General features: G+C 48.3%; 1 protein-coding gene across 2 annotated transcripts in view; it reads right to left on the reverse strand.

Moving 5' to 3' along the window:
- The window catches only part of SMARCAD1 (SWI/SNF-related, matrix-associated actin-dependent regulator of chromatin, subfamily a, containing DEAD/H box 1), a 59,703-nt gene extending 44,541 nt beyond the window's left edge, over window positions 1-15,162 (reverse strand). For both annotated transcript variants that reach the window (XM_029076713.2, XM_029076712.2), the window contains exons 1-4: window positions 15,022-15,162; window positions 13,344-13,556; window positions 2,310-2,487; window positions 1,369-1,525 (exon numbers count right to left, since the gene is read on the reverse strand). In XM_029076713.2, coding sequence (XP_028932546.1) covers window positions 1,369-1,525; window positions 2,310-2,487; window positions 13,344-13,359 — 351 coding nt within the window. In that variant the 5' untranslated portion in view covers window positions 13,360-13,556; window positions 15,022-15,162. The remainder of the gene's footprint in view (window positions 1-1,368; window positions 1,526-2,309; window positions 2,488-13,343; window positions 13,557-15,021) is intronic.
- Between the last annotated feature and the right edge of the window lie 4,848 nt (window positions 15,163-20,010).

Raw genomic sequence — 20,010 nt, forward strand, 5'->3', positions numbered from 1 at the left:
TTTTTTTGTTACGCATGCATAAAAAGACAAAACACTGAAAATGTTTTTGTAAATGATTCTTGCCTATTCCTAAGCAAATTACACAACTTTGCATATATTTGATTGCTTACCCCTATCACTTGTGTCTAATACATGATAATCAGGTTTGACATAGTCCCTGCCCCAGAGGGGATTCATAGGCTAAGAGGGAGTATAGGCTGGTGGATGGTCCTGGGAGTCAGAAGGACCTGGGTTCTAATCCCAGCTCCATCACTTGCCTGCTCTTTGATCTTGGGCTAGTCACTTCACTTCCTCTGTGCCTCTGTTACCTCATCTGTAAAATGATGAAGACTGTGAACCCTATGTGGGACAGGAACTGTATCCAACCTGATTAGCTTGTATCACTTAGAACAGCGTCTGGCATGCAGTAAGCGCTTAACATATACCCTTAAAAAAAATAAGCTAAATGCCAGGGGGCTTGGGTGGTTTTCAGGCACTAGACATCCAGCAAGATGTTTCCCTCATGGCAGAGGTGAGCTGGCTGACTATTGGACATGACAGAGGAAAAAAATATATATATATGGTGGGTATGGTGTAATTACCTTGTGACTACCCCAGTGCTTAATACAGTGACTGGCACACAATAAGCACTTAAATACCATAGGGGGGAAAAAAGGAGGCAGAATGACAGGATTTGAGGGACAGACTAATATCGCTGTTGAAAGAGAAAGAGTTAAGGATTATGATAAAGTTACAGACTTGAAAGACAAGCAAGATGGAGTATCAATTGCAATGGGAAAAGTTAAGTGGAAGAGAGGATGTGTGAGGGAAGATGGGTTCAATTGTTTACGGACTCCATTCCTCTCTACGATGAGGTACTCAATAAATAAAACACAAATTACCAATATACCAGCCAGGAAGTTCCACCTGTTTAACTGCTACCTCAGAAAAGTTATCACTTTTCAGCCAAGTTTCGCAATATATACATTAAGATTCTACACTTAACATTTTAGACTTTAAAAGGGAATATCTACTGTGGGTAGGGCACTGAACTAAGTTGTTGGGAGTAAAGGATGGTTCCGTACTCTGCAGGAGCTTACTATCTCAAAAGAGTGAGGCAAAAAAACAGGAGACACATCATCTACGTCATTATGAGCCCTACATGGGACAACCTGATTACCCTGTATCTACCTCAGTACTTAGAACAGTGCTTGGCGCAGAGTAAGCACTTAAATACCATTATTATTATTTATATCTAGTAGGAGCAGGAGGACACTCCATCCCTTTAAAACACATGCTATTTTTAGGAAGATAAATGGCAGTCTTCTGCAGTAAAAGCAGAGGCTTTAGTCCCCCTAGGACTGCCCCTGAATGACAAAAACAAATCACCTGAGTTAATTCCTTGTCACTTCTTCGAGGGAAGAGTTCCTTCAGAGTTTGGAGCTTTGCATCTTTGATGTAGTCCGACTCTAGAACTTGGCCAACATTTCTAGCTGCCGTTTCACGGGACACATCTTCAGATTGTTCATCTTCAGATGGCTCCGAACTATCCATTTCCAGAGGGGGAAAGAATGGTAGTGCTGTTTGTTATTAATCATGTTTATGATTCAATACATTTTTCAAAGCAAAGAATATGGGGCTGTACTAATTCTTTTTAGAAATTCTGAAATTTTAATATCGCTAATATCCCTTACAATTGTGAGATCACAAGGGTAACTTCTTCAATATATAACATAGTACTTAACATTTCTGCAAAGTGATTTTTAAATATACATTCAACATGATGTTCATTAATTAAATCCTTTCCAATTCTTTCCCATAGAATGACTTCTTTACCATGGAATGATGTCAAATTTTGGAATTTAGCAAGCATTACAATCAAATGTTTAAAGAGACTGTCTTTATATTAACAATCACGATAAGAGTTCCATCCCAAAGTCAATTTCCGAATATATTCTTTTGTGCTGCTTAGCTGTACAAAGACAGCCTCCAAATTCCATCATTTAGTTCCCAAATCTACATCGTTTCTTACAGGATTATTCGGTGAACCTATACTGTGGCATTTTACTTTAAAGCTTTCAAATTACAGTTATTTGAATCAACTGCTTGTCAACTGAGTATCCCAATTAGAGATACCATATTTGAAAAATTCTATTCTTTTACCTCAGTATCCCTGTTTGAAAAGCTCCTTACAATCAGCCAAGTCAGTCATCACTAAATCAAAGTAAAAATGCCAAGTGCTGAGGAAAATATTGTCCCATTTCTCTGAAGATCAATCGATACAGTTATTATATTACAAAGAGAACAGTGAGTGATATTAAGAATCTTACATTATAATCACGGGTTCTTTTTTGGGAATTTCAACTTGGTTATTATTGGAACAGTTTGGGGATCCAACATCTTCAGCATCAGATGACAAATCAATGAATTGTACTCCTCTTGGATTCTTGAAATAAGATAAACTTGTCCTTCTTTCAGCCTCTGGAGTTTCTGGGACACTGGAGTCTTCTACACAAAATTACACAAGGGAAAAAACCATTAACCAAGATATTTAGCTACAATCAAGTCGATTCAATAGTGAGTTAATTTCCTATTTCCATCATAAGGGCTGAGAAAGCATATCATCAATTAATTCAAAGATGAGGCTTTCCTTCAGGGTGAATGAAGATACAGAACATAAGTAAATTGGCAGCAGGAGGGGAGAGCATGCTGTTTTCTGGGTTGGGGAGCCTGGCCTGGAGCTAGGGCTCATGGATGGAGCGAAGCGAGGGAGCCGATGGGCTGGACGGGCTTGGCAAGCTGATACGGGGGGCAACCCGGATGAGTCTGATTTAGATCCAATAAATTACATCACTGTACAGGAAGCCTTAGTGTAATTAATCACTGTTCCCTTTTAAAAGTGCATTCTTGATCTTAACACTATAAAAGTTGCCACAAGTACCCCTTATCACCTAGCACAACCGGTTGCTAAATAACCATTCCATCACTAGAATTCAAAAAAACCAACGGAGAAGCTACATGCGACAATTCCGCCTTTAAATTTCTAGAAAATTCCGCTCCCAATATTGTTCTTTTGTTTCCATTTCCTCCTCCTTCCAAAAATCCCACCTCCTTAAAGAAGCCCTGCTGTATCCATAACACCCCAATCACAGCATCCACCATTAGTATGTATGTATTTTATTCCTATCCTCAGCACTACATAAGCATACTTTTATTTATATATTTAACTGTTCAGCTATTTGTCCCGATGTGTTTTTATGGCTTCCAACTTCACCCTTGTTCTCCCCACAGTTGTCACTCGCTGTAAACAATTTTTATCAGTTAGAGCGCAAGTTCCTTAAGACACACTCTACTGTCCCCAGTGCTTAGTAGGACACTTAGTGTTCAGCAGGTGCTCGATAAATATCGCTGATTAAGTGAATTATCTATTCCAGCACCTCAATTAAATATGATTAACAACTAATTTTGATTTCTTTGTAAAAACCATTGATTTTTATCCACCCTAATGTGAATTTACTTTGGGTTCTCTACAAAACAGCACAGGCTGCCAAACTGTCTACACTGTGGTCACTACCCTTTTGCCCTTGCTGGGAGTCTAGTTCCATAAGTTCCATGCAAAAGTATTCAACTCTTTCCCATTGTAGCTCCTGAGAGTAAACAAGGACCAACCAAGAACTAAAATACACACACACCCTTGACTCCCCCCTCCCACAATCCAATATTATTCATGTGGATAAAAGAAAAGTTTCCAAACACTTGACTTTCAGGGCCCCTGAAATGATTAATTGCCTAAACTTTGCCTTAAGCACTGAGTGGCGTCTGCCATTTTGGATGCCTTAATGATAGCCCTGACACTTTGCTGTGGTCTGTGGTTCAGTACTTTAGCATATTTGTTGTTCCAAACTCTGTACTAGTCACTCTGAGGTTCCAATTTGACAAACGACACTAGGTTGCTCTTTCAGAATTCAACCTTGAACTACAACAGAGAAGTTCCAACAGAACTGACAAAACTGGATTAATGTCTCCTGGTTAGCTTTGATTAGAATGTCAGTGTAGAAATGAAATAGATTAATCCCTCTTCTTTAGAAAAGCCCTAAACTGAAACGTAGGTGAAGCCTCAGGGTTAGATAAAAGGTTGGATGGAGAGTTGAAAATTAGAAGTTATTCCCGGGCACGTTAACATAAAAGAGGAGAAATCTTCCAAATACCAGTGAAAAGCCTTTCCAGAGAACCTGTGATGGGACACATTGAAATGTTAATAAGGCTGGCGTGCCAGCTCACTTTACCCATATCATGATAAGGTTCAATTCAATTTCAAATAAACAAGTGATTGTGTCTCTGAAGTATAGGGATGGCGATGGAGAAGGAAAATATTCACAGAAAGAAGTGGATTTAAAGTGCACATTCAAAGATGAGCCACTTAATTGTTAAACTACTGGAAGAGCTTTGTTGACTGAATTGCCATTAATATGAGGGAAAGTATTGCTTTTCAAGCACACTGACACAAAGACATACCGATAGATTGATCTGTAGGCCATTTTCTAAGAGCGAAGCGTCAAAGACTTCAACATCGAAGGAAACAATTACTGAGTCACACTACTCTGGCAAGCTAGGTTATAGCAGCGACGTCACCCAACGATTACAACGTGAGGTTGATAACGGAGGCCACAACTTCAAAGCTGGCTCGAGCCACGATTATCCTTGCCCCCTTTCTCTTCCCTAATTATCAAAAGCGTACTACTGCTGCTAGTCTTTGGCAACCCAGACCTCTGGAGCCCCAGCCGGCTCTCCTTGGAGCCAAATGTGGCCTGCTCCAGGGAAAAGCCGCCCACTTGGAGCTGAAGTGGGGGGACTGGCCCTGGGGAGCAGCTAGAGGGCCGGTGGGATATCCGGGCTCTCTGGCTTCCTCTCCCTTCAGCTTCTCTGGAGCCTCCGGGAGTGGTCTTCTTGACTCGATTTTCTCTCTCTCAGCCCATCTTTGCATCATTGGACATTGTGCTGCCTAGAGAGCAGAATTCAGTAACAGGCTTGAGCTCTGGGCTCAAGAGTCCCGTGTAAGCAGACATGGAATCTTGGTGCCCCCATTCACAGACAATTAACAGTACGGCCTAAAGGATAAACCATGGGTCTGAGAGTCAAAAGAACCTGAGTTCTAATCCTGGCTCTGCCGCTTGTCTTCTGTGTGACCTTGGGCAAGTCACTTCACTTCTCTTGGCCTCAGTTACCTCATCTGTAAAATGGGGATTAAGACCATGAGCCCCGTATGGGACAGGGACTGTGTCCAACCTGGTTAGCTTGTATCTACCCCAGCACTTAGAATAGCACACAGTAACTGTTCAATAAAAAACACAACAAAAAAACCAACCGAAAAAAGAAAAAGCAAACCCAAAAACCCAATGCCATGATCTACATTTTGTGGATAATTGTTGGGGTTAGGCCCTGTGGACAAACTCCAAAATGACTGGCTCACTGGCAACTATGAATATTGTGGGCAGGGAAGATATCTACCAACTTGATTATATTGTTCTCTCCCAAGTTCTTAGTACAGTGCTCTGCACACAGTAAACGCTCAAAAAATACCACTGATTCATTGATTGATCTGGGAAGTGCTGGGCTCAACCGTCACTGTCAGTGTGAGACTACTTGGATCCAGGGTTCATTTGACTAAATTTCCATAACCTGAAGAATTCTCTAGCAGTAAAATACCACATGTAAGAGAGGCTGACATTAGATGCAGTGACCAAGGTCACTGTGAATAAGCAAAACTGAGGCGTCTGACTGTTCCTACCTTATGGTCTTCCTTTTGTCTGTTCTCTACCCTCCTGGAAATAAGCCACACAGAGAAATAGGCAGATAAGACTCCCTGAAACTGAAAAGAGCATCGTTTCCCACTTTGGAGGCTCCCTGGAGGCCAGGAGAGTTTGGAGCTTGCACTAGGCTAGGATTCTGGGTTGGGGGTAGACCTGGCCTCCCATCCTCGCCCTGCTCAATCTGGGGAACGAAGATCTATTCCAGGGCCAGCGCAGATCCAAACCATCTCCTGAGCTCCACTGAACTGAAGGTAACCCGGGACTGGGCCGCTGGCGCTCCAAACTAGACCGGTTAAACTTCATCCCCAGTGAAGACCTGGGTTCTAATTTCAGTTCCACCACTTGTCTGCTGTGTGACTTTGGTCAAAACACTTCACTTCTCTGGGATTCAGTTATCGCATCTGTAAAATGGGGATTAAGACCGCGAGCACCATGTGAGACAGGGACTGTGTCCAACCTGATTAGCTTACATCTATCCCAGTGCTTAGTACAGTGCCTGGTACACACTGTGGTTTTGGGCAAGTCACTTCACTTTTCTGTACTTCACTCTCCTCAAATGTAAAATGGGGATTCAATACCTCTTCTCCCTCCTATTTGACGGTGTCCCATATAACTAATTTGTCAAGTATCTACCCCCAGCGCTCAGAACAGCGTTTGACACATAGAAAGCGCTTAACAAATACCATTAAAATAAAACAGAAGAAAAAACACCTCCAACACCTGGTTCCAGCGAGTTCCTGGCTATGCTCTAACCAACGACACACAGAACCTTTGGGAGATCTGGATTTTTGCAGAATCAATACGAACCCTCCTTGGTGGGGGCAGGGAAAATATCCACCAATCCTCTTATACTTTACTCCCCCAAGCATTTAGTACATTGCTCTGCATAATATAAATACCACTTAATTGATTGAAGCACAGCAGTTGACTACCCTGCCCCCAAAAGCGCACCTGGTGACAATAATAATAATAATTATAATGATAGTAACTGTGGTATTTGTTCAGTGCTTACTAGGTGCCAGGCACTGTTCTAAGCTCTGGGGTAGATACAAGCTAAATCAGGTTGGGCACAGTCCATGTCCCACATGGGGCGCACAGTCTTCATCCCCATTTTACAGATGAGGTAACTGAGGCCCAGAGAATTTAAGTGAATTGCCCAGGCCACACAGCACAATCGGGATTAGAACCCAGGTCCTTCTGATTCCCAGGCCTATGTTCTATCCACTAGGCCATGCTATTTTTGTACCCCTTTTGCTAGGTGCTAATGAAGCTGTCAGATAGGAAAGGGGATAGATCTTCCAATCCCAAACAAACCTGCAGACAGTTGCTCACCCCTCCAAACAGGCTTGACAGTCTGCAGTGTCCAAATTGCCCTATAAATTTCACAACTCAGTCTGGCCCAGTATCGATCCGGTTCCAGAAAACGTGCCCTTACAGAAATCTAAAGAAGCCTTTACTAAAATGGGGAAAACTGAACTCAGCATTCAACCGAAGTGCAAATGGGCAATGAAACCGGTAACACCTCGGACTTCTACCGCATTTTGAAATGTTTTACACTACTGACTAAAATACACTGCCCTACTATTTTTAATTCACAAGCCCACTCTTGGGTGAAGCTCTCTGAGTCAATAGGCCTATTCACGTAACTCAACCCTCTAACTATTCTGGAGAGTGGGAAACGCACTGGAATTCAGAAGGAAAAGAACAATGCTCTAGTGTATATCGGACTGTTATTCAGTATCTTCTTAACATGATCAACACCTGCCACGCTGCTACTATTTCGGTGCCTGGCCACTTGGAGCCAGCTCTCAAGAGGCTCAATGAAGCCACAGTGGCAACCAAGTTGGGCTAGAAAGGTAGCCCCAAGCAGAATAAAAGTCGCCATCCTTCACATCTTTAAGATTCTGACACTTGAAGGAACAGCTCTTTTAAATTGGAGGCTATCTTTCACAGCAATTTTCCTGTCTGGGGAGTTTGGCTATAACGCGTGCTTTCGTTTAAGCCATTTCCCGAAAATGCTACTGCAGAATTAGGGTATTTTTTTCAGACCATACACGATGTGAAGCCAGGTAGAAAGAAACAGATACATGCGCACCCACCTGTCTGACAAGACCCGAGTACAACAATGTGATTTCTTCTTAATGCGAGCCACCTTAAGATGACAGCGCGCATTATATAGGAACTGACTGCACACTTCACTTTCACTTTTGGCGGACATGAACGGCAAATGCAAGAGGGAACCAGAATAGAAGACAAAAACCTCAGAAAGGGAAATTCAGGTCTGCCCAGCATAGCGCTCAGTATACAGCAGGTGCTCGGTAAATAGCATCGACCACTTGACTGATGACCCGCAGCCGGGACCAACGCGGGTGGAGTCCCCAAACCAGCAGAAGCTTCTGGGCTGGGGAAGGCCGCGGGCTGCTCCGTGGCCAAGATCGCCTCGCGGCTCCCGCGGGAGCCCCAGGAGCCAAACCTTCCCATCCAACATGGTCAGCTTGGGAAGGATGGGGCCATTCGTATCCAAGACTGTTTGCCTGGAGCGGTGAAGGCCGGTGGCTATTTCAGTTACACATTTTAACGTTATTTTGTACTGCTGAATTTTTAATTTGCTCTCTTGGATGTCTCTGACACATTTTCAATGTTCTCTGCATCTGTTCACCCACCACTTAGACCGGAAGCCTGACAGGAATGATGTGTAACTCACTATCGTGTATTTACTTCAACCCTCAGGACTGTGTTTGGCACGTAAGTGGTTAGAAAATGCTGTAAGTAATAAGAATCTCCCTAACTCAGACCAGGGTTTTGTTTTAGGAGATGCAAAATAGAATAGTACTAGTAGAATTTGCCTAGGAAAGTAAAGTTGTGGAATTTATAGAGGATATACTTGTGGATCAAACTATCCACACGACACTCTACTTGGTTCCTCAGCCAAATGAGTCAAAGCTATTTACTGAGTGTTTGAGTGCTCTGTACTAAGTGCTTGGGAGAGTACAATATGAGAATGTGGGTAGCATGATTCCTGACACCAAGCTCTTTCCCTTAACAGGGGTTGGATGGGGGGGTTTACCCATCCTACGTTCTATTGAACTGTAGACCCATGAGGCTTTTTTATTAGGGCTCATAATTTCTCATCGCTTCCTCCCGGACGGTATTATTTTACAACACAAATCAGTCTGCCGGTGGTCTGTCGTAGAGAAGCGGCAAACAGGGTGGCATTCGATTAACAGCTCAAGCCAAACATCTGGGGTCTAATGTAACCGGTTAACTGGACCTGGGCCGGAATCCAGGCTGAGTCTCAGGATAACCCCCTTCTTGGCTCGGCTTCTGAAATGCGCTCGATCTCATTTCTGGGAGAGGGTGGGGACGAAGAGGGGGGAAGGGATGGGGTGCTTAACGAGAAGGCGGGGAAGGGGGGTGTGGGACTGAATGCCTATGCCAACGTCTTGTCTGGCTGTGCATCCCTCGAGCCTGAAGGGACAGGAGACGAGACTTCAGAGCATGTCCTGTGGCATCGTGCTGGCTTGCCCCATCGTGGGCAGATTCTACGCAGACCTCTATTATTAGTATTATTATTGTCGTATTTGTTGAGCCCTCACTATGTTCCAAGTTCTGGGGCGGATGTCAGATGATCAGGCCGGACACAGTCCCTGTCCCACACGGGGCTCATGGTCCAAGAGGTCTAAGTAGTTGGGAGAACAGGCACTGAACCCCCATTTTACAGATGAGGAAACTAAAGCCCAGAGAAGTTATGTGACTTGCCTTAGGTCACACATCAAGTAAGAGGTGGATTGGGGATGAGAACCCAAGTCCTCTGACTCCCGGGCCTGGAGTCCAGCCTCTACTAGGTCAGGCTGCTTCTCAAGAGTCCTATAGAAGTCCTCCTGACCTCTGTTCCGATTCTGAGTTGGTTCAGAGTCATCCCTCCTCACGCTCTGTTCTCCTTCCCCCTCAGCCTTGGCCCCGCTCAGGGATCTGAGCGCTGGGGATGGCCCAGGGACCTCTGACCAAACTTGACCTACTTAACAGGAGGTGACCGAGCTGGCTCTCCGTACCGCAGGGGGTCTTAGTTAACTGGCTCCTGCTATCGGCTGCTGACAGGATAGACACATTTCCCAGGGCGGCCTCAAGCAGCGTGGTCTACTCTAAATAGCACAGGACCGGGGGGTCAAGAGACCCGAGTTCTAATCCTGGATCCGTGACTTGCCTGCTGTGTAGCCTTCAGCAAGTCACTTAATTTCCGGGTCTCGATGTCCTCATCTGTTCCCCTCTGTGTCCTGAGTCCGATCTGATTATCTTGAACCTACCCCAGCGCTTAGTTAAATGCTTGACACAGACTAAGCACTTTACGAATTCCCACAGTTAATATTATCACTATCGTGAATCTTTAAAGGGTTTAGCCCAGTGCTTAGCATATAGTAAGCCCCCTAACAAATACCAGTTATTATCACGACAGTCCCAACCCTAACACAAAGATTTGGGATGGAACTAGAGCAGTTTCAGGATTGATAGTAGCCAAACAATAGCCTCTAGGCTGTAAGCTCCTTGTGGGCAGGGAAGATGTCTACCAACTCTCTAGTACTGTACTCTCCCAACCGCTTAGCACAGTGCTCTGCAGGCAGTAAGCACGCAATAAAAATCATTGATCGATTAAACGAAAACACAGGAGGTTATTTGGGCAAATTGCCCTCAGTCCGTAAAACACACCTGCAAGATGGAGTAAATGGTGAACAGCCACATAATGGCACTCAAGGACACAAGGAACACTATCATCCTTATAGAGATTTGAACCTCTGGCACAGGCCTGATTGCATGTCACCGAACAGGGTACTTAGCAGGAAGAGTGTCGCTGATGCAAATGCCAATCAAGTAGTCACTCAGTGGTATTTATTTAGCACTTACTGTGTGCAGAGCACTGTTTGTGGGCCAACTTCCATCCCTACTCCTGTGTACCTCTTAGCTGCGTCCCCTCAACCCCCACTGCGCTTATTGAGGAATACGGCTGATGACCTTGGCCGTGGCACCCACACTATCTGGCAAGAGAGGTTGCCGAAGGCACTAGGATTTGAGCCCTTATCACCTTACCAATGCCTACCCCGCTTTCCCCCTCTAGATGCTCCACAGTAAGGTCTTGCATCACTTTTTCCTCTGTAATTCTCCCAATACCATGGGGTGCTTCTGGACACAGACTCTTGGTGTGATCCTCTTGGTTCTTCAGCACCCAAGTGTCAAGGGTAGCCACACTCAACATTAATAGGCTTACCCTGCCCTGGCCAACCTCATGGGCCCTCCCACCGTTCTCCTCTGCAAACGCCCCATGACATATCATTGGTGACCAAAAGGTAACTGGCAAGGGTTGACGTTCATCAATCGACCATATTTCCTGAGCGCTTTCTGTGTGCAAACCGCTGTACTAAGCGCTTGGGAGAGTACAGAGTAGGCAAGTTGGGGGGCACGTTTGTATTAGTCATTTTTGATTTACTCATTTTCACGTGCTTGCTTTCTTTTTAAAATACGCGGTCCTCTTTTGTGCTTTACTTTTCCAAAGGTTTTCACAAGGTCGTAGAAAAGCTGCCTCTCACCCCCACACACCCCGACCTTTACTAAAGTCAACCCGACTGCCACGTTCAACAAGAGCTTGGGGAAAAGGGCCCAGTGGTGTCGCCTACTCGTGAGCTGTTTTGGAGAAATGCTCTACCACGCCCATGGGCTGCACACGTTATCTCCGCCAGCTCCCTTGCTCCTGGGCACAGGAGGACAGGGTGACAGTGTGGGTGGTGGATCAGCCCACAACTATCCCCACTGTCCCCCGGAGCACAGCACGAGCAGGTTGTGCAGGAGATATCCTTCCACCTCCTATGAGAAGTAGGCAAACGCGGGTCCCCCGACTCTCAGTTCTGAGCTCTTTCCACTAGGCCACACGGCCTTGCTTTGGAGGTCCTAATCGGAGAAACAGTCGTCTATGAGAAGTAACGTGGCCTAGTGGCTACAGCGTAGGCCTGGGAGTCAGAAGGACCTGGGCTCTAATCACGCTCTGCCACTTGTCTGCTGTGTGACCTTGGACAAGTCACTTTAACTTTTCTGGGCTTCAGTTTTCTCATCTGTAGAACGGGGATTAAGACTATGAGTCCCATGGGGGACATGGATGTGTCCACCCTGATTAGCTTCTATCTACCCCAGCGCTTAGGACAGTTTGTGGCACGTAAGCACTTAACCAGTACCATTAAAAAGATCAAACCAAATGCCCAAACCCCCCGGGGTACATTGGCGTTGGGTGGTCAGGGCTGTAACTTACCCCCTAAGGCCTGACCTCAGTGCAGGGAGAGGATGAGCCAACGAGAAGGACAGAAATGTCTGCTGGGGCTGGCCTATCAGAGGTGAAGGCTTCAGACCAAAGCACGTCTCACACGGGCACGAGGCAACAGGAAATAGCGAAGATCACTACAACTACCACGAAGGCTGCGGCGGCAACTGCTTGCCAATCCCTGTCACCAGTCCAGCACTGGCACCAGGAGGGATCCCGTTGGCACAGGTGCGCTTCACCATGTTCCGCGCCCCTGCCCGACCTACTCCCTTGTGCCCCCGCGGTGCCCGGAGGAGGCCCGGCTGGCGGCATGAGGCAGTGTGAAAGACAACCACTCTCATTACGATCCACTTCTTTTGCCCAGGCTCTCGGTCGCAAAATCTCTGTGACTGAACTGAGGCCCGCGTGCCATTTACGAGACCCTGTGACGGGTCTCCAAGCCCTAGTTTCTTAATTTTGAAAACAGATGCAATTTCCATCCACCCCCTTCTTCCAAAGTGCGACCACAAGATGAGGTGTGTACAGAAAGCTAAGCGGTTTTGCTTTAAGGAAACGAGGGCTTCATTCCTTTCCCTGTTCAAATCAGCTCTGTTCTGCCATGCCATCCAGAATGCGATAAAAACCTCCAATACTGCTGCACTTCCAGCTTTCTATCTTCCAACTACCTCTGCGGTACGAGCTATTATATCATCCCCAGTCACAGAGGTTGCGATGAGGCAGAACGCACGCTGAGAAAAACCTGGTTTGGTCTGCCTGACCCCAGTTCAGTTCTGGGCCAGAGGCATCAGGTATGTAAGGCGGGGAGGGAGGGTTGGTTCTAATGCCATCTGAAAGTTCGTCGTGGGCAGGGTGTCTAATAACTCTGCCGTAGCGTACTCTTCCCGTGTTCAGCACAGAGAAAGCGCTCAATATATACCAGACTGATCGATAAAGGTTTGAATCCCTGAACTGGGTGGCCCCGGGCCTGCCGAGCCCGAACCTCGAGACGACCAGGAGATACCTCTAGACCTCCTCGTTCTGAACTTACACCGCCGCGCCAGAACCGGACTGGGACTCAGCAGTGGGTGCGTGACGCATGGCATGAAAACCGTGTCCCTCAGAGAAGCCTGGAGGCCTGGGTTCTTAAGAGACTTTGCTTTTCCAGGCTAAGTTAGGGTTGTAACTTACGCTGAAGAGAAGTTATGTAAAAACTAGTTTACCCGGTACATTTCTCGTCCACGCTGCAACGCACATCACCCACGCATCCGCTTACCCCGTTTTGTCTGTCATATCGGACTCTGGGGTACTGGCCTGGTGCTTTATCCCCCTCCTGTCTCTGCATCTTCATTGGTGCCAGAAGCGGGCGAATCCACCTGGGCTGGCCCAGGTTTTTGTTCCTCTTCTCGAAGCGGAAGCGAGTCCAGGTTGAAGAGGCTCATGGTGATGGAGATGACGGAGCGGTTCCCCGCGGGGCTCGCCCAGACTCCCTAGGGGAAGGAAAGGGAGGAGAGGAGGCGTGAGCCCCACGGCAAACCACGCGAGGGGCGGGGGGCTGTGGGTTGACCGGGGGTCGCTGCGAGACACCGGGGGCGGAACGGGGCCCCGGGCGGTCTCGCCATCGGGGGTTGCGTGCCCCTGACCTTCGAGCCACCCAAGAGAGCTTATGGGCCGGCTCTCTGAGCCCTGGGAGAACTCGTGTGTCTCCCTGCCTTCTGACCCCTGAGAACTTGACTGCCCCCTGCCCTCCAGGAGGACACGTGCCCTGCTCTCCAACCCCTGGGATGTAGTACGTGCCCCTGCTTCCAACTCCGGGATGTAGCTTGAGCCCCTGATCTCCAGCCCCCTTGATGTAGCTTGTGCCCCGATCTCCAACCCCCTGGATGTAGCTTGTGCCCCTTGATTTCCAGCCCCCTGGATGTCACGTGTCGCCCCTCCCTTCAACCCCAGGGAGGACATGCGTGACCTTTACTCTCCAACCCCTGGGATGTGTAACATACCCCTGCCCTCCAATCCCTGGGATGTAGTACGTGCCCCTCCCTCCAACATCTGGGATGTAGTATGTGCAACCCCTCCAATGCCCGGGATGCAGTACGTGTCCCTGCCCACCTCCAGGATGCAGTACGTGCCCTGCCCTCCAACCTCTGGGATGCAGTAGGTGCCTACTCTCCAATGCCCGGGATGTGCAGTACGTGCCCCTGGCCTCCAACCCCAGGATGCGGTAAGTGCCCGATCATGGGCCGCACCTCCAATCCTCCGGAGTAGTAGTGCACCTGCCCTCCAAACCTCCGGCGGCAAGACTTGTCCCCTGCCCTCCAATCCCCGGGCTGTTGTAGGTGCCCCTGACCTCCAACCTCTGGGATGTAGTACGTACCCCTGCCCTTCAACTCCTGGGATGCAGGACGTGCCCCTGCCCTCTGACCCCGGGGCTGTGGTAGGTGCCCCTGCCCTCCCACCCCGGGGCTGTAGTAGGTGCCCCTGTCCTCCAACCCCTGGGATGCAGGATGAGCCCCTGCCCTCCCACCCCGGGGCTGTAGTAGGTGCCGCTGCCCTCCCACCCCGGGGCTGTAGCAGGTGCCCCTACCTTCCAACCCCCGGGATGCAGCCTGCGCCCCTGCCCTCCAATCCCCGGGCTGTAGTAGGTGCCCCTGCCCTCTGACCCCGGGGCTGTGGTAGGTGCCCCTGCCCTCCCACCCCAGGGCTGTAGTAGGTGCCCCTGTCCTCCCACCCCTGGGATGCAGGATGTGCCCCTGCCCTCCCACCCCAGGGCTGTAGCAGGTGCCCCTACCTTCCAACCCCCGGGATGCAGCCCGCGCCCCTGCCCTCCAATCCCCGGGGCTGTAGTAGGTGCCCCTGCCCTCCCACCCCAGGGATGCAGGATGGGCCCCTGCCCTCCAAGCCCCGGGGAGGGCCCGGTCGGTCCTGTCCGGTCCTGGGGCCGGGGCCGGGGCCTACCGTGGGGCGGCGGTTGCACAAAGAGAGAGGGAGCGGCGGGAGGGAGGCGGGCGATCCCGGAGGGCGCACACCGGCACGGACACACACACACACACACACACACACACACCCGGAGACTCCCCCCCCCGCCGCGTTGTGGGCGGAGGCGGGGCAGGAAAAGCGGCCGCGGGCCTCCTCCCGGCGCCTTCCGTCTGCCCTTCGCCCGGGGGTCGGGGGGTCCCGGGGGGGGGTCCTCACCGTTGGGAGGGAGGGAGGGAGGGAGGGTCCGGGCGGGCGGGGGCGCGCACACACACACAGACACACACACGGAGGGAAGGAGGGAGGGAGGAAGGCGGGCGACGGCGGCCGGGAAGGGACCTCCCGCAACAACAACGCCAACGCCAACGCCGCCGCCACCGCCGCCGCGCGCGCCGCCTGATGACGTCAGCCGCACACGGCGCCCTCCGCGCTGCCGCCTTCCCCTCCTCCGCCCGCCCGCCCGCATCCAGCCGTCAAGCCGACCATCCATCATCCATCCGTCCATCTGTCTATCCATTCGTCCAGGACCATCCATCCGTCCACCCATCCATTCGTCCATGCGTCCGTCCGTCATCCATCCATCCATCCATCCCATCACAACCTCCATCCATCCATCCATCATGTCCATTCATCCAACCATCCATCTATCCAACCATCCATCTATCCATTCATCATCCATCCATCTAACCATCCATCTCCATTCATCCAACCATCATCCATCATCCCATCATCCATCATCCATCCTCATCATCAACCATCAACCATCCATCTATCCATTCATCCAACCATCCCTCTATCCATTCATCCTTCATCCATCCAACCATCCATCTATCCATTCATCCACCATCTCTATCCATTCATCCTTCATCCATCTAAATCCATCTATCCATTCATCCAACCATCCTCTATCCATTCATCCTTCATCCATCCAACCATCCATCTATCCATTCATCCATCCAACCATCCATCTATCCATTCATCCATCCGTCCATCCAATCATCCATCTATCCATTCATCTATCCATTCATCCATCCATCCAACCATCCATCTATCCATTCATCCATTCATCCATCCGTCCATCCAATCATCCATCTATCCATTCATCCATCCGTCCACCCAACCATCCATCTATCCATCCATCCAGTTTATCAAGCACTTGCTGTGCGCAGAGAATAATAATAATATTGCTATTTGTTAAGTGCTTACTATGTGCAGTGAAGCGGCGTGGCACTCGGGAGTCAGAGGTCGTGGGTTCTAATCCCGGCTCCGCCACCTGTCAGCTGTGTGACTTTGGGCAAGTCACGTAACTTCTCTGTGCCTCAGTTACCTCATCTGTAAAACGGGGATGAAGCCCACGTGGACTCACCTGATCACCTTGTATTTACCCTAGCGCTTAGAACAGTGCTTGGCACATAGTAAGTGCGTAACAAATACCATTATTATTAATAATAATACAACTAATGATGATGGTATTTGTGAAGCATTTGCTACGTGCCAGGCACTGTACTAAGCACTGGGGCGGATACAAACAAATGGGGTTGGACGCAGGCCCTGGCCCATGTAGGGCTCACAGTCTCAATCCCCATTTTCATTCTTCGTTGGCCATTCACTGAGTATTTATCGAGCGCTTATTGTGTGCAGAGCACTGTACTAAACGCTTGGAAAGTATAAAAATACAGCTAAAAAGAGAGACAATCCCTGCCCACAGTGGGCGTAACTGAGGCCCAGAGAAGTGAAGTGACTTATCCAAGGTGACACAGCAGATAAGTGGCGGAAGCCGGGATTAGAGCCCACGACCTTCTGACTCACTCAGCGCTTGGGGAGAGTTCGGTAGAAAAGAGTCGGCAGACACGTTCCCTGCCCACAACGAGCTGCTAGTCTAGAGAAGGAGACAGATGTCATATAAATAAATTACGGGATAGAATAACGATGTTATTTTTTCAGCGCTTACAAGCACTGTTCTAAAACTCTTGGGTAGATAGAGGGTTATCGGGATGGACTAGATGGATGCATTCCCCGTGCCAGATGGGACTCCACGGTCTTAATCCCCATTTTAACAGATTAATAATAATAATGTTGGTTTGTTAAGCCTTACTATGTGCAGAGCGCTGTTCTAAGCGCTGGAGTAGATATGGGGTAATCAGGTTGTCCCACTTGGGGCTCACAGTCTTCATCCCCATTTTACAGATGAGGGAACTGAGGCCTAGAGAAGCTGAAGTGACTTACCCAAGGTCACACAGCTGACAAGTGGCAGAGGCGCGGATTCGACCATGACCTTCTGACTCCCAGCCGGGGCTCTTTCCACTGAGCCACGCTGCTTCTCTAGATTAGGTAACAGAGGCCAGAGGAGTGAAGTGACTTGGCCAAAGTCACACAGCAGACAAGAGGCAGAGTTGGGATTAGAACCCAGGTCCTTCTGACTCCAGGTCCGTGCTCTATCCGCGAGGCTACACTGCTTCTCTTGGATGTACATAAGTGGTCGAGTCAGGGCGCTCTCTTCTTCCTCAACCTCTGCCCCTCCCTCTGCACCGCCTTCTCCACCAGCCCGGGTGCCCCTCTCCCAACATTGCTCTGCTGGCACCCCTAACGTTGCGAGCAAGTCACGACCCGCTTCCCGAGGCCAGTCCTCAGGCCAGCTCCTGGTCAACCATTGCCGGACTGGGCCCATACTTCTTAAATGTACATATTTTAAATTGCAGATTAAAATTATTTATTGATGTCTGTCTCCCCCTCTAGATTAGCAGCTCTTTTCTTAATGGTGTTTGTTAAGCGCTTACTATATGTCAAACTGTTCTAGGTGCGGGTAGGTACGAGTTAATTAGGTTGGACCCAGTCCCTGTCCCACATGGGGCTCACAGTCTTAAGTAGGAAGGAAAACTGGTATTGAATCCCCATTTTACAGTTGAGGAAACTGAGGCACAGGGAAGTGAAGGGATTTGCCCTAGTCGTACAGCAAGCAATTGGCAGAGCTGGAATTAGAACCCAGGTCTTCTGACTCCCCGGGCATAGTCTCCCCACTGGGCCACGTCGCTCATTGTGGACAGGGGTTCTGCTGACTCTGTTGTACCGTCTCTCCGTGCTGCTCTGCGCAAGGTAACGCTCAATAAATACCATTGATTGATACTGAGGAGAAGAGGTGAGGAGAATCATTTCCTATTCATTCCTGCAGCCTGTTGTTCTTTTAGTGACAATAAGACACAGGAAAAGCCCCACTTATTTCTGGAGCACCCGGCACCGTTACTCAAGCTTGGGCAAGTACTTTGGGGGAACTTTCGTCCCGCAGAGATGGCCTCGGGTCCAAATCGGCCCCGGCCAGAGCGTAGGGTCCCCGCCCTTCCCCTGACTCAGCCTTTCTGGCATGTTCCTGCTCCTTTTTAAGGGAACAAAACGGTTTTCATAGGAATGATACATTTTTCCACAAGATCTGTTTCTGAAACCTCTCAAGACCCAACATGAGTAGCAATTTCTTAAACTGTCCTGGCAGCGTTCCTATTAAACATCCTAAGCACTAGGGTTTTAGAACGAGATGAACAATTTTCAGACTACTCGAAGTTATCTTTATTCATCTTCTTTACCTTTCAGATCGTATCACAATTAGAAATGATCTCTACAGAAAAGTAGAAAGCATCATCAATGTTAAACCGATTGCAATTCATCTCCTCTGTGAGCTGGATTGTTTGATACCGGTTGGAGAAATTTTTGAAGCATTTCCTAGCCAATAACAAATAAATTCTTCTGACGGGAAAAAAAACAGCTACCACCCACAGAGAAGGAATGCTCTCCTTGCATATAGACTGGCCACAGAAGGAGTCAACATCGTGGCACTGAGGGAAACGGACAGGATGTGTTTAAAAATGATCCGCCCGACAAAACAAGCTCACCACAGGTTCACACCTATTGGACTTTAATTTGCAGTTAAGGCCAAACTATTGAATGCAGAGAAAATCATCATTACACCCTGGAACCTGAAATTACTACGTAATACTAACGATTATCACAGCGTGAGAACTCTCAATCATGTACTCATCACACTGACGGCGACCAGAATACCTAACGAAGAACAGCTCACAGATACCGGATATACCTTCTTCTGGAGAGATCTCTCTCTGAACAACATGGCTTAGAGGAAGGATTTTGTATCGGACCTGCCTCTGCCTCATGGCTTCCCCAATCTACCCAGAGCATAAGGGACCAAACAATAACCCTCATAATAGTAATAATGGCATTTATCGAGCCTCCTTTAAGTGCGACAATACACTGTAGTGTTTGGAAAAGCATATCGGAAGCTTTACAAGACACATTCCCAGCCCACAAAGAGCTTACACTCCAAAGGGGAAGAAAGGAAAAAAAAATAAAAAATTACAACTAGTGCAATCAGAGTAAATAACCATATACAGTTGATTTGATTTGTGTTTATGTATATACATATGCACACAAGGGCAGAGGGAGGGTAAACAGTAATTAAATACATTAAGTGCTGCTGAACTGAAATGAACCGGGAGATGGGAATGAATGAATTGGGGAAGTCTCCTGGCAGGAGGTAGGAGAGGTATAGCCTGTTGAATTTGAGAAGCGGGGTGATGCAGGAGAGGCAGTTCTAGGCCCGCAGAAACAGGGTAGGTGAGGGTACGGAGGAGGGAGAATTGAAAATGAGGTACAGTTGCTGGGGAGCAGCAGGTGAAAGGAGCTGATATGTACGTTTGGGAGAGAGATGAATTTTGAAGACAACTGTGAGGGTCATTTGATTAGACTGTAAGCCCGTCAATGGGCAGGGATTGTCTCTATCTGTTGCCGAATTGTACATTCCAAGCGCTTAGTACGGTGCTCTGCACATAGTAAGCACTCAATAAATACTATTGAATAAATGAATGCGGATGGAAATGGGAAGCCAATGGAAGTTTTTGAAGAGTGGAGAGAAGTGTCGTGAGTGATGCTTTGAAGAGATGAATATAAGTTCACTGTGGACAGGGA

This window comes from Ornithorhynchus anatinus, chromosome 12, assembly GCF_004115215.2.
Source record: "Ornithorhynchus anatinus isolate Pmale09 chromosome 12, mOrnAna1.pri.v4, whole genome shotgun sequence".
NCBI classification, from domain to species: domain Eukaryota; kingdom Metazoa; phylum Chordata; class Mammalia; order Monotremata; family Ornithorhynchidae; genus Ornithorhynchus; species Ornithorhynchus anatinus.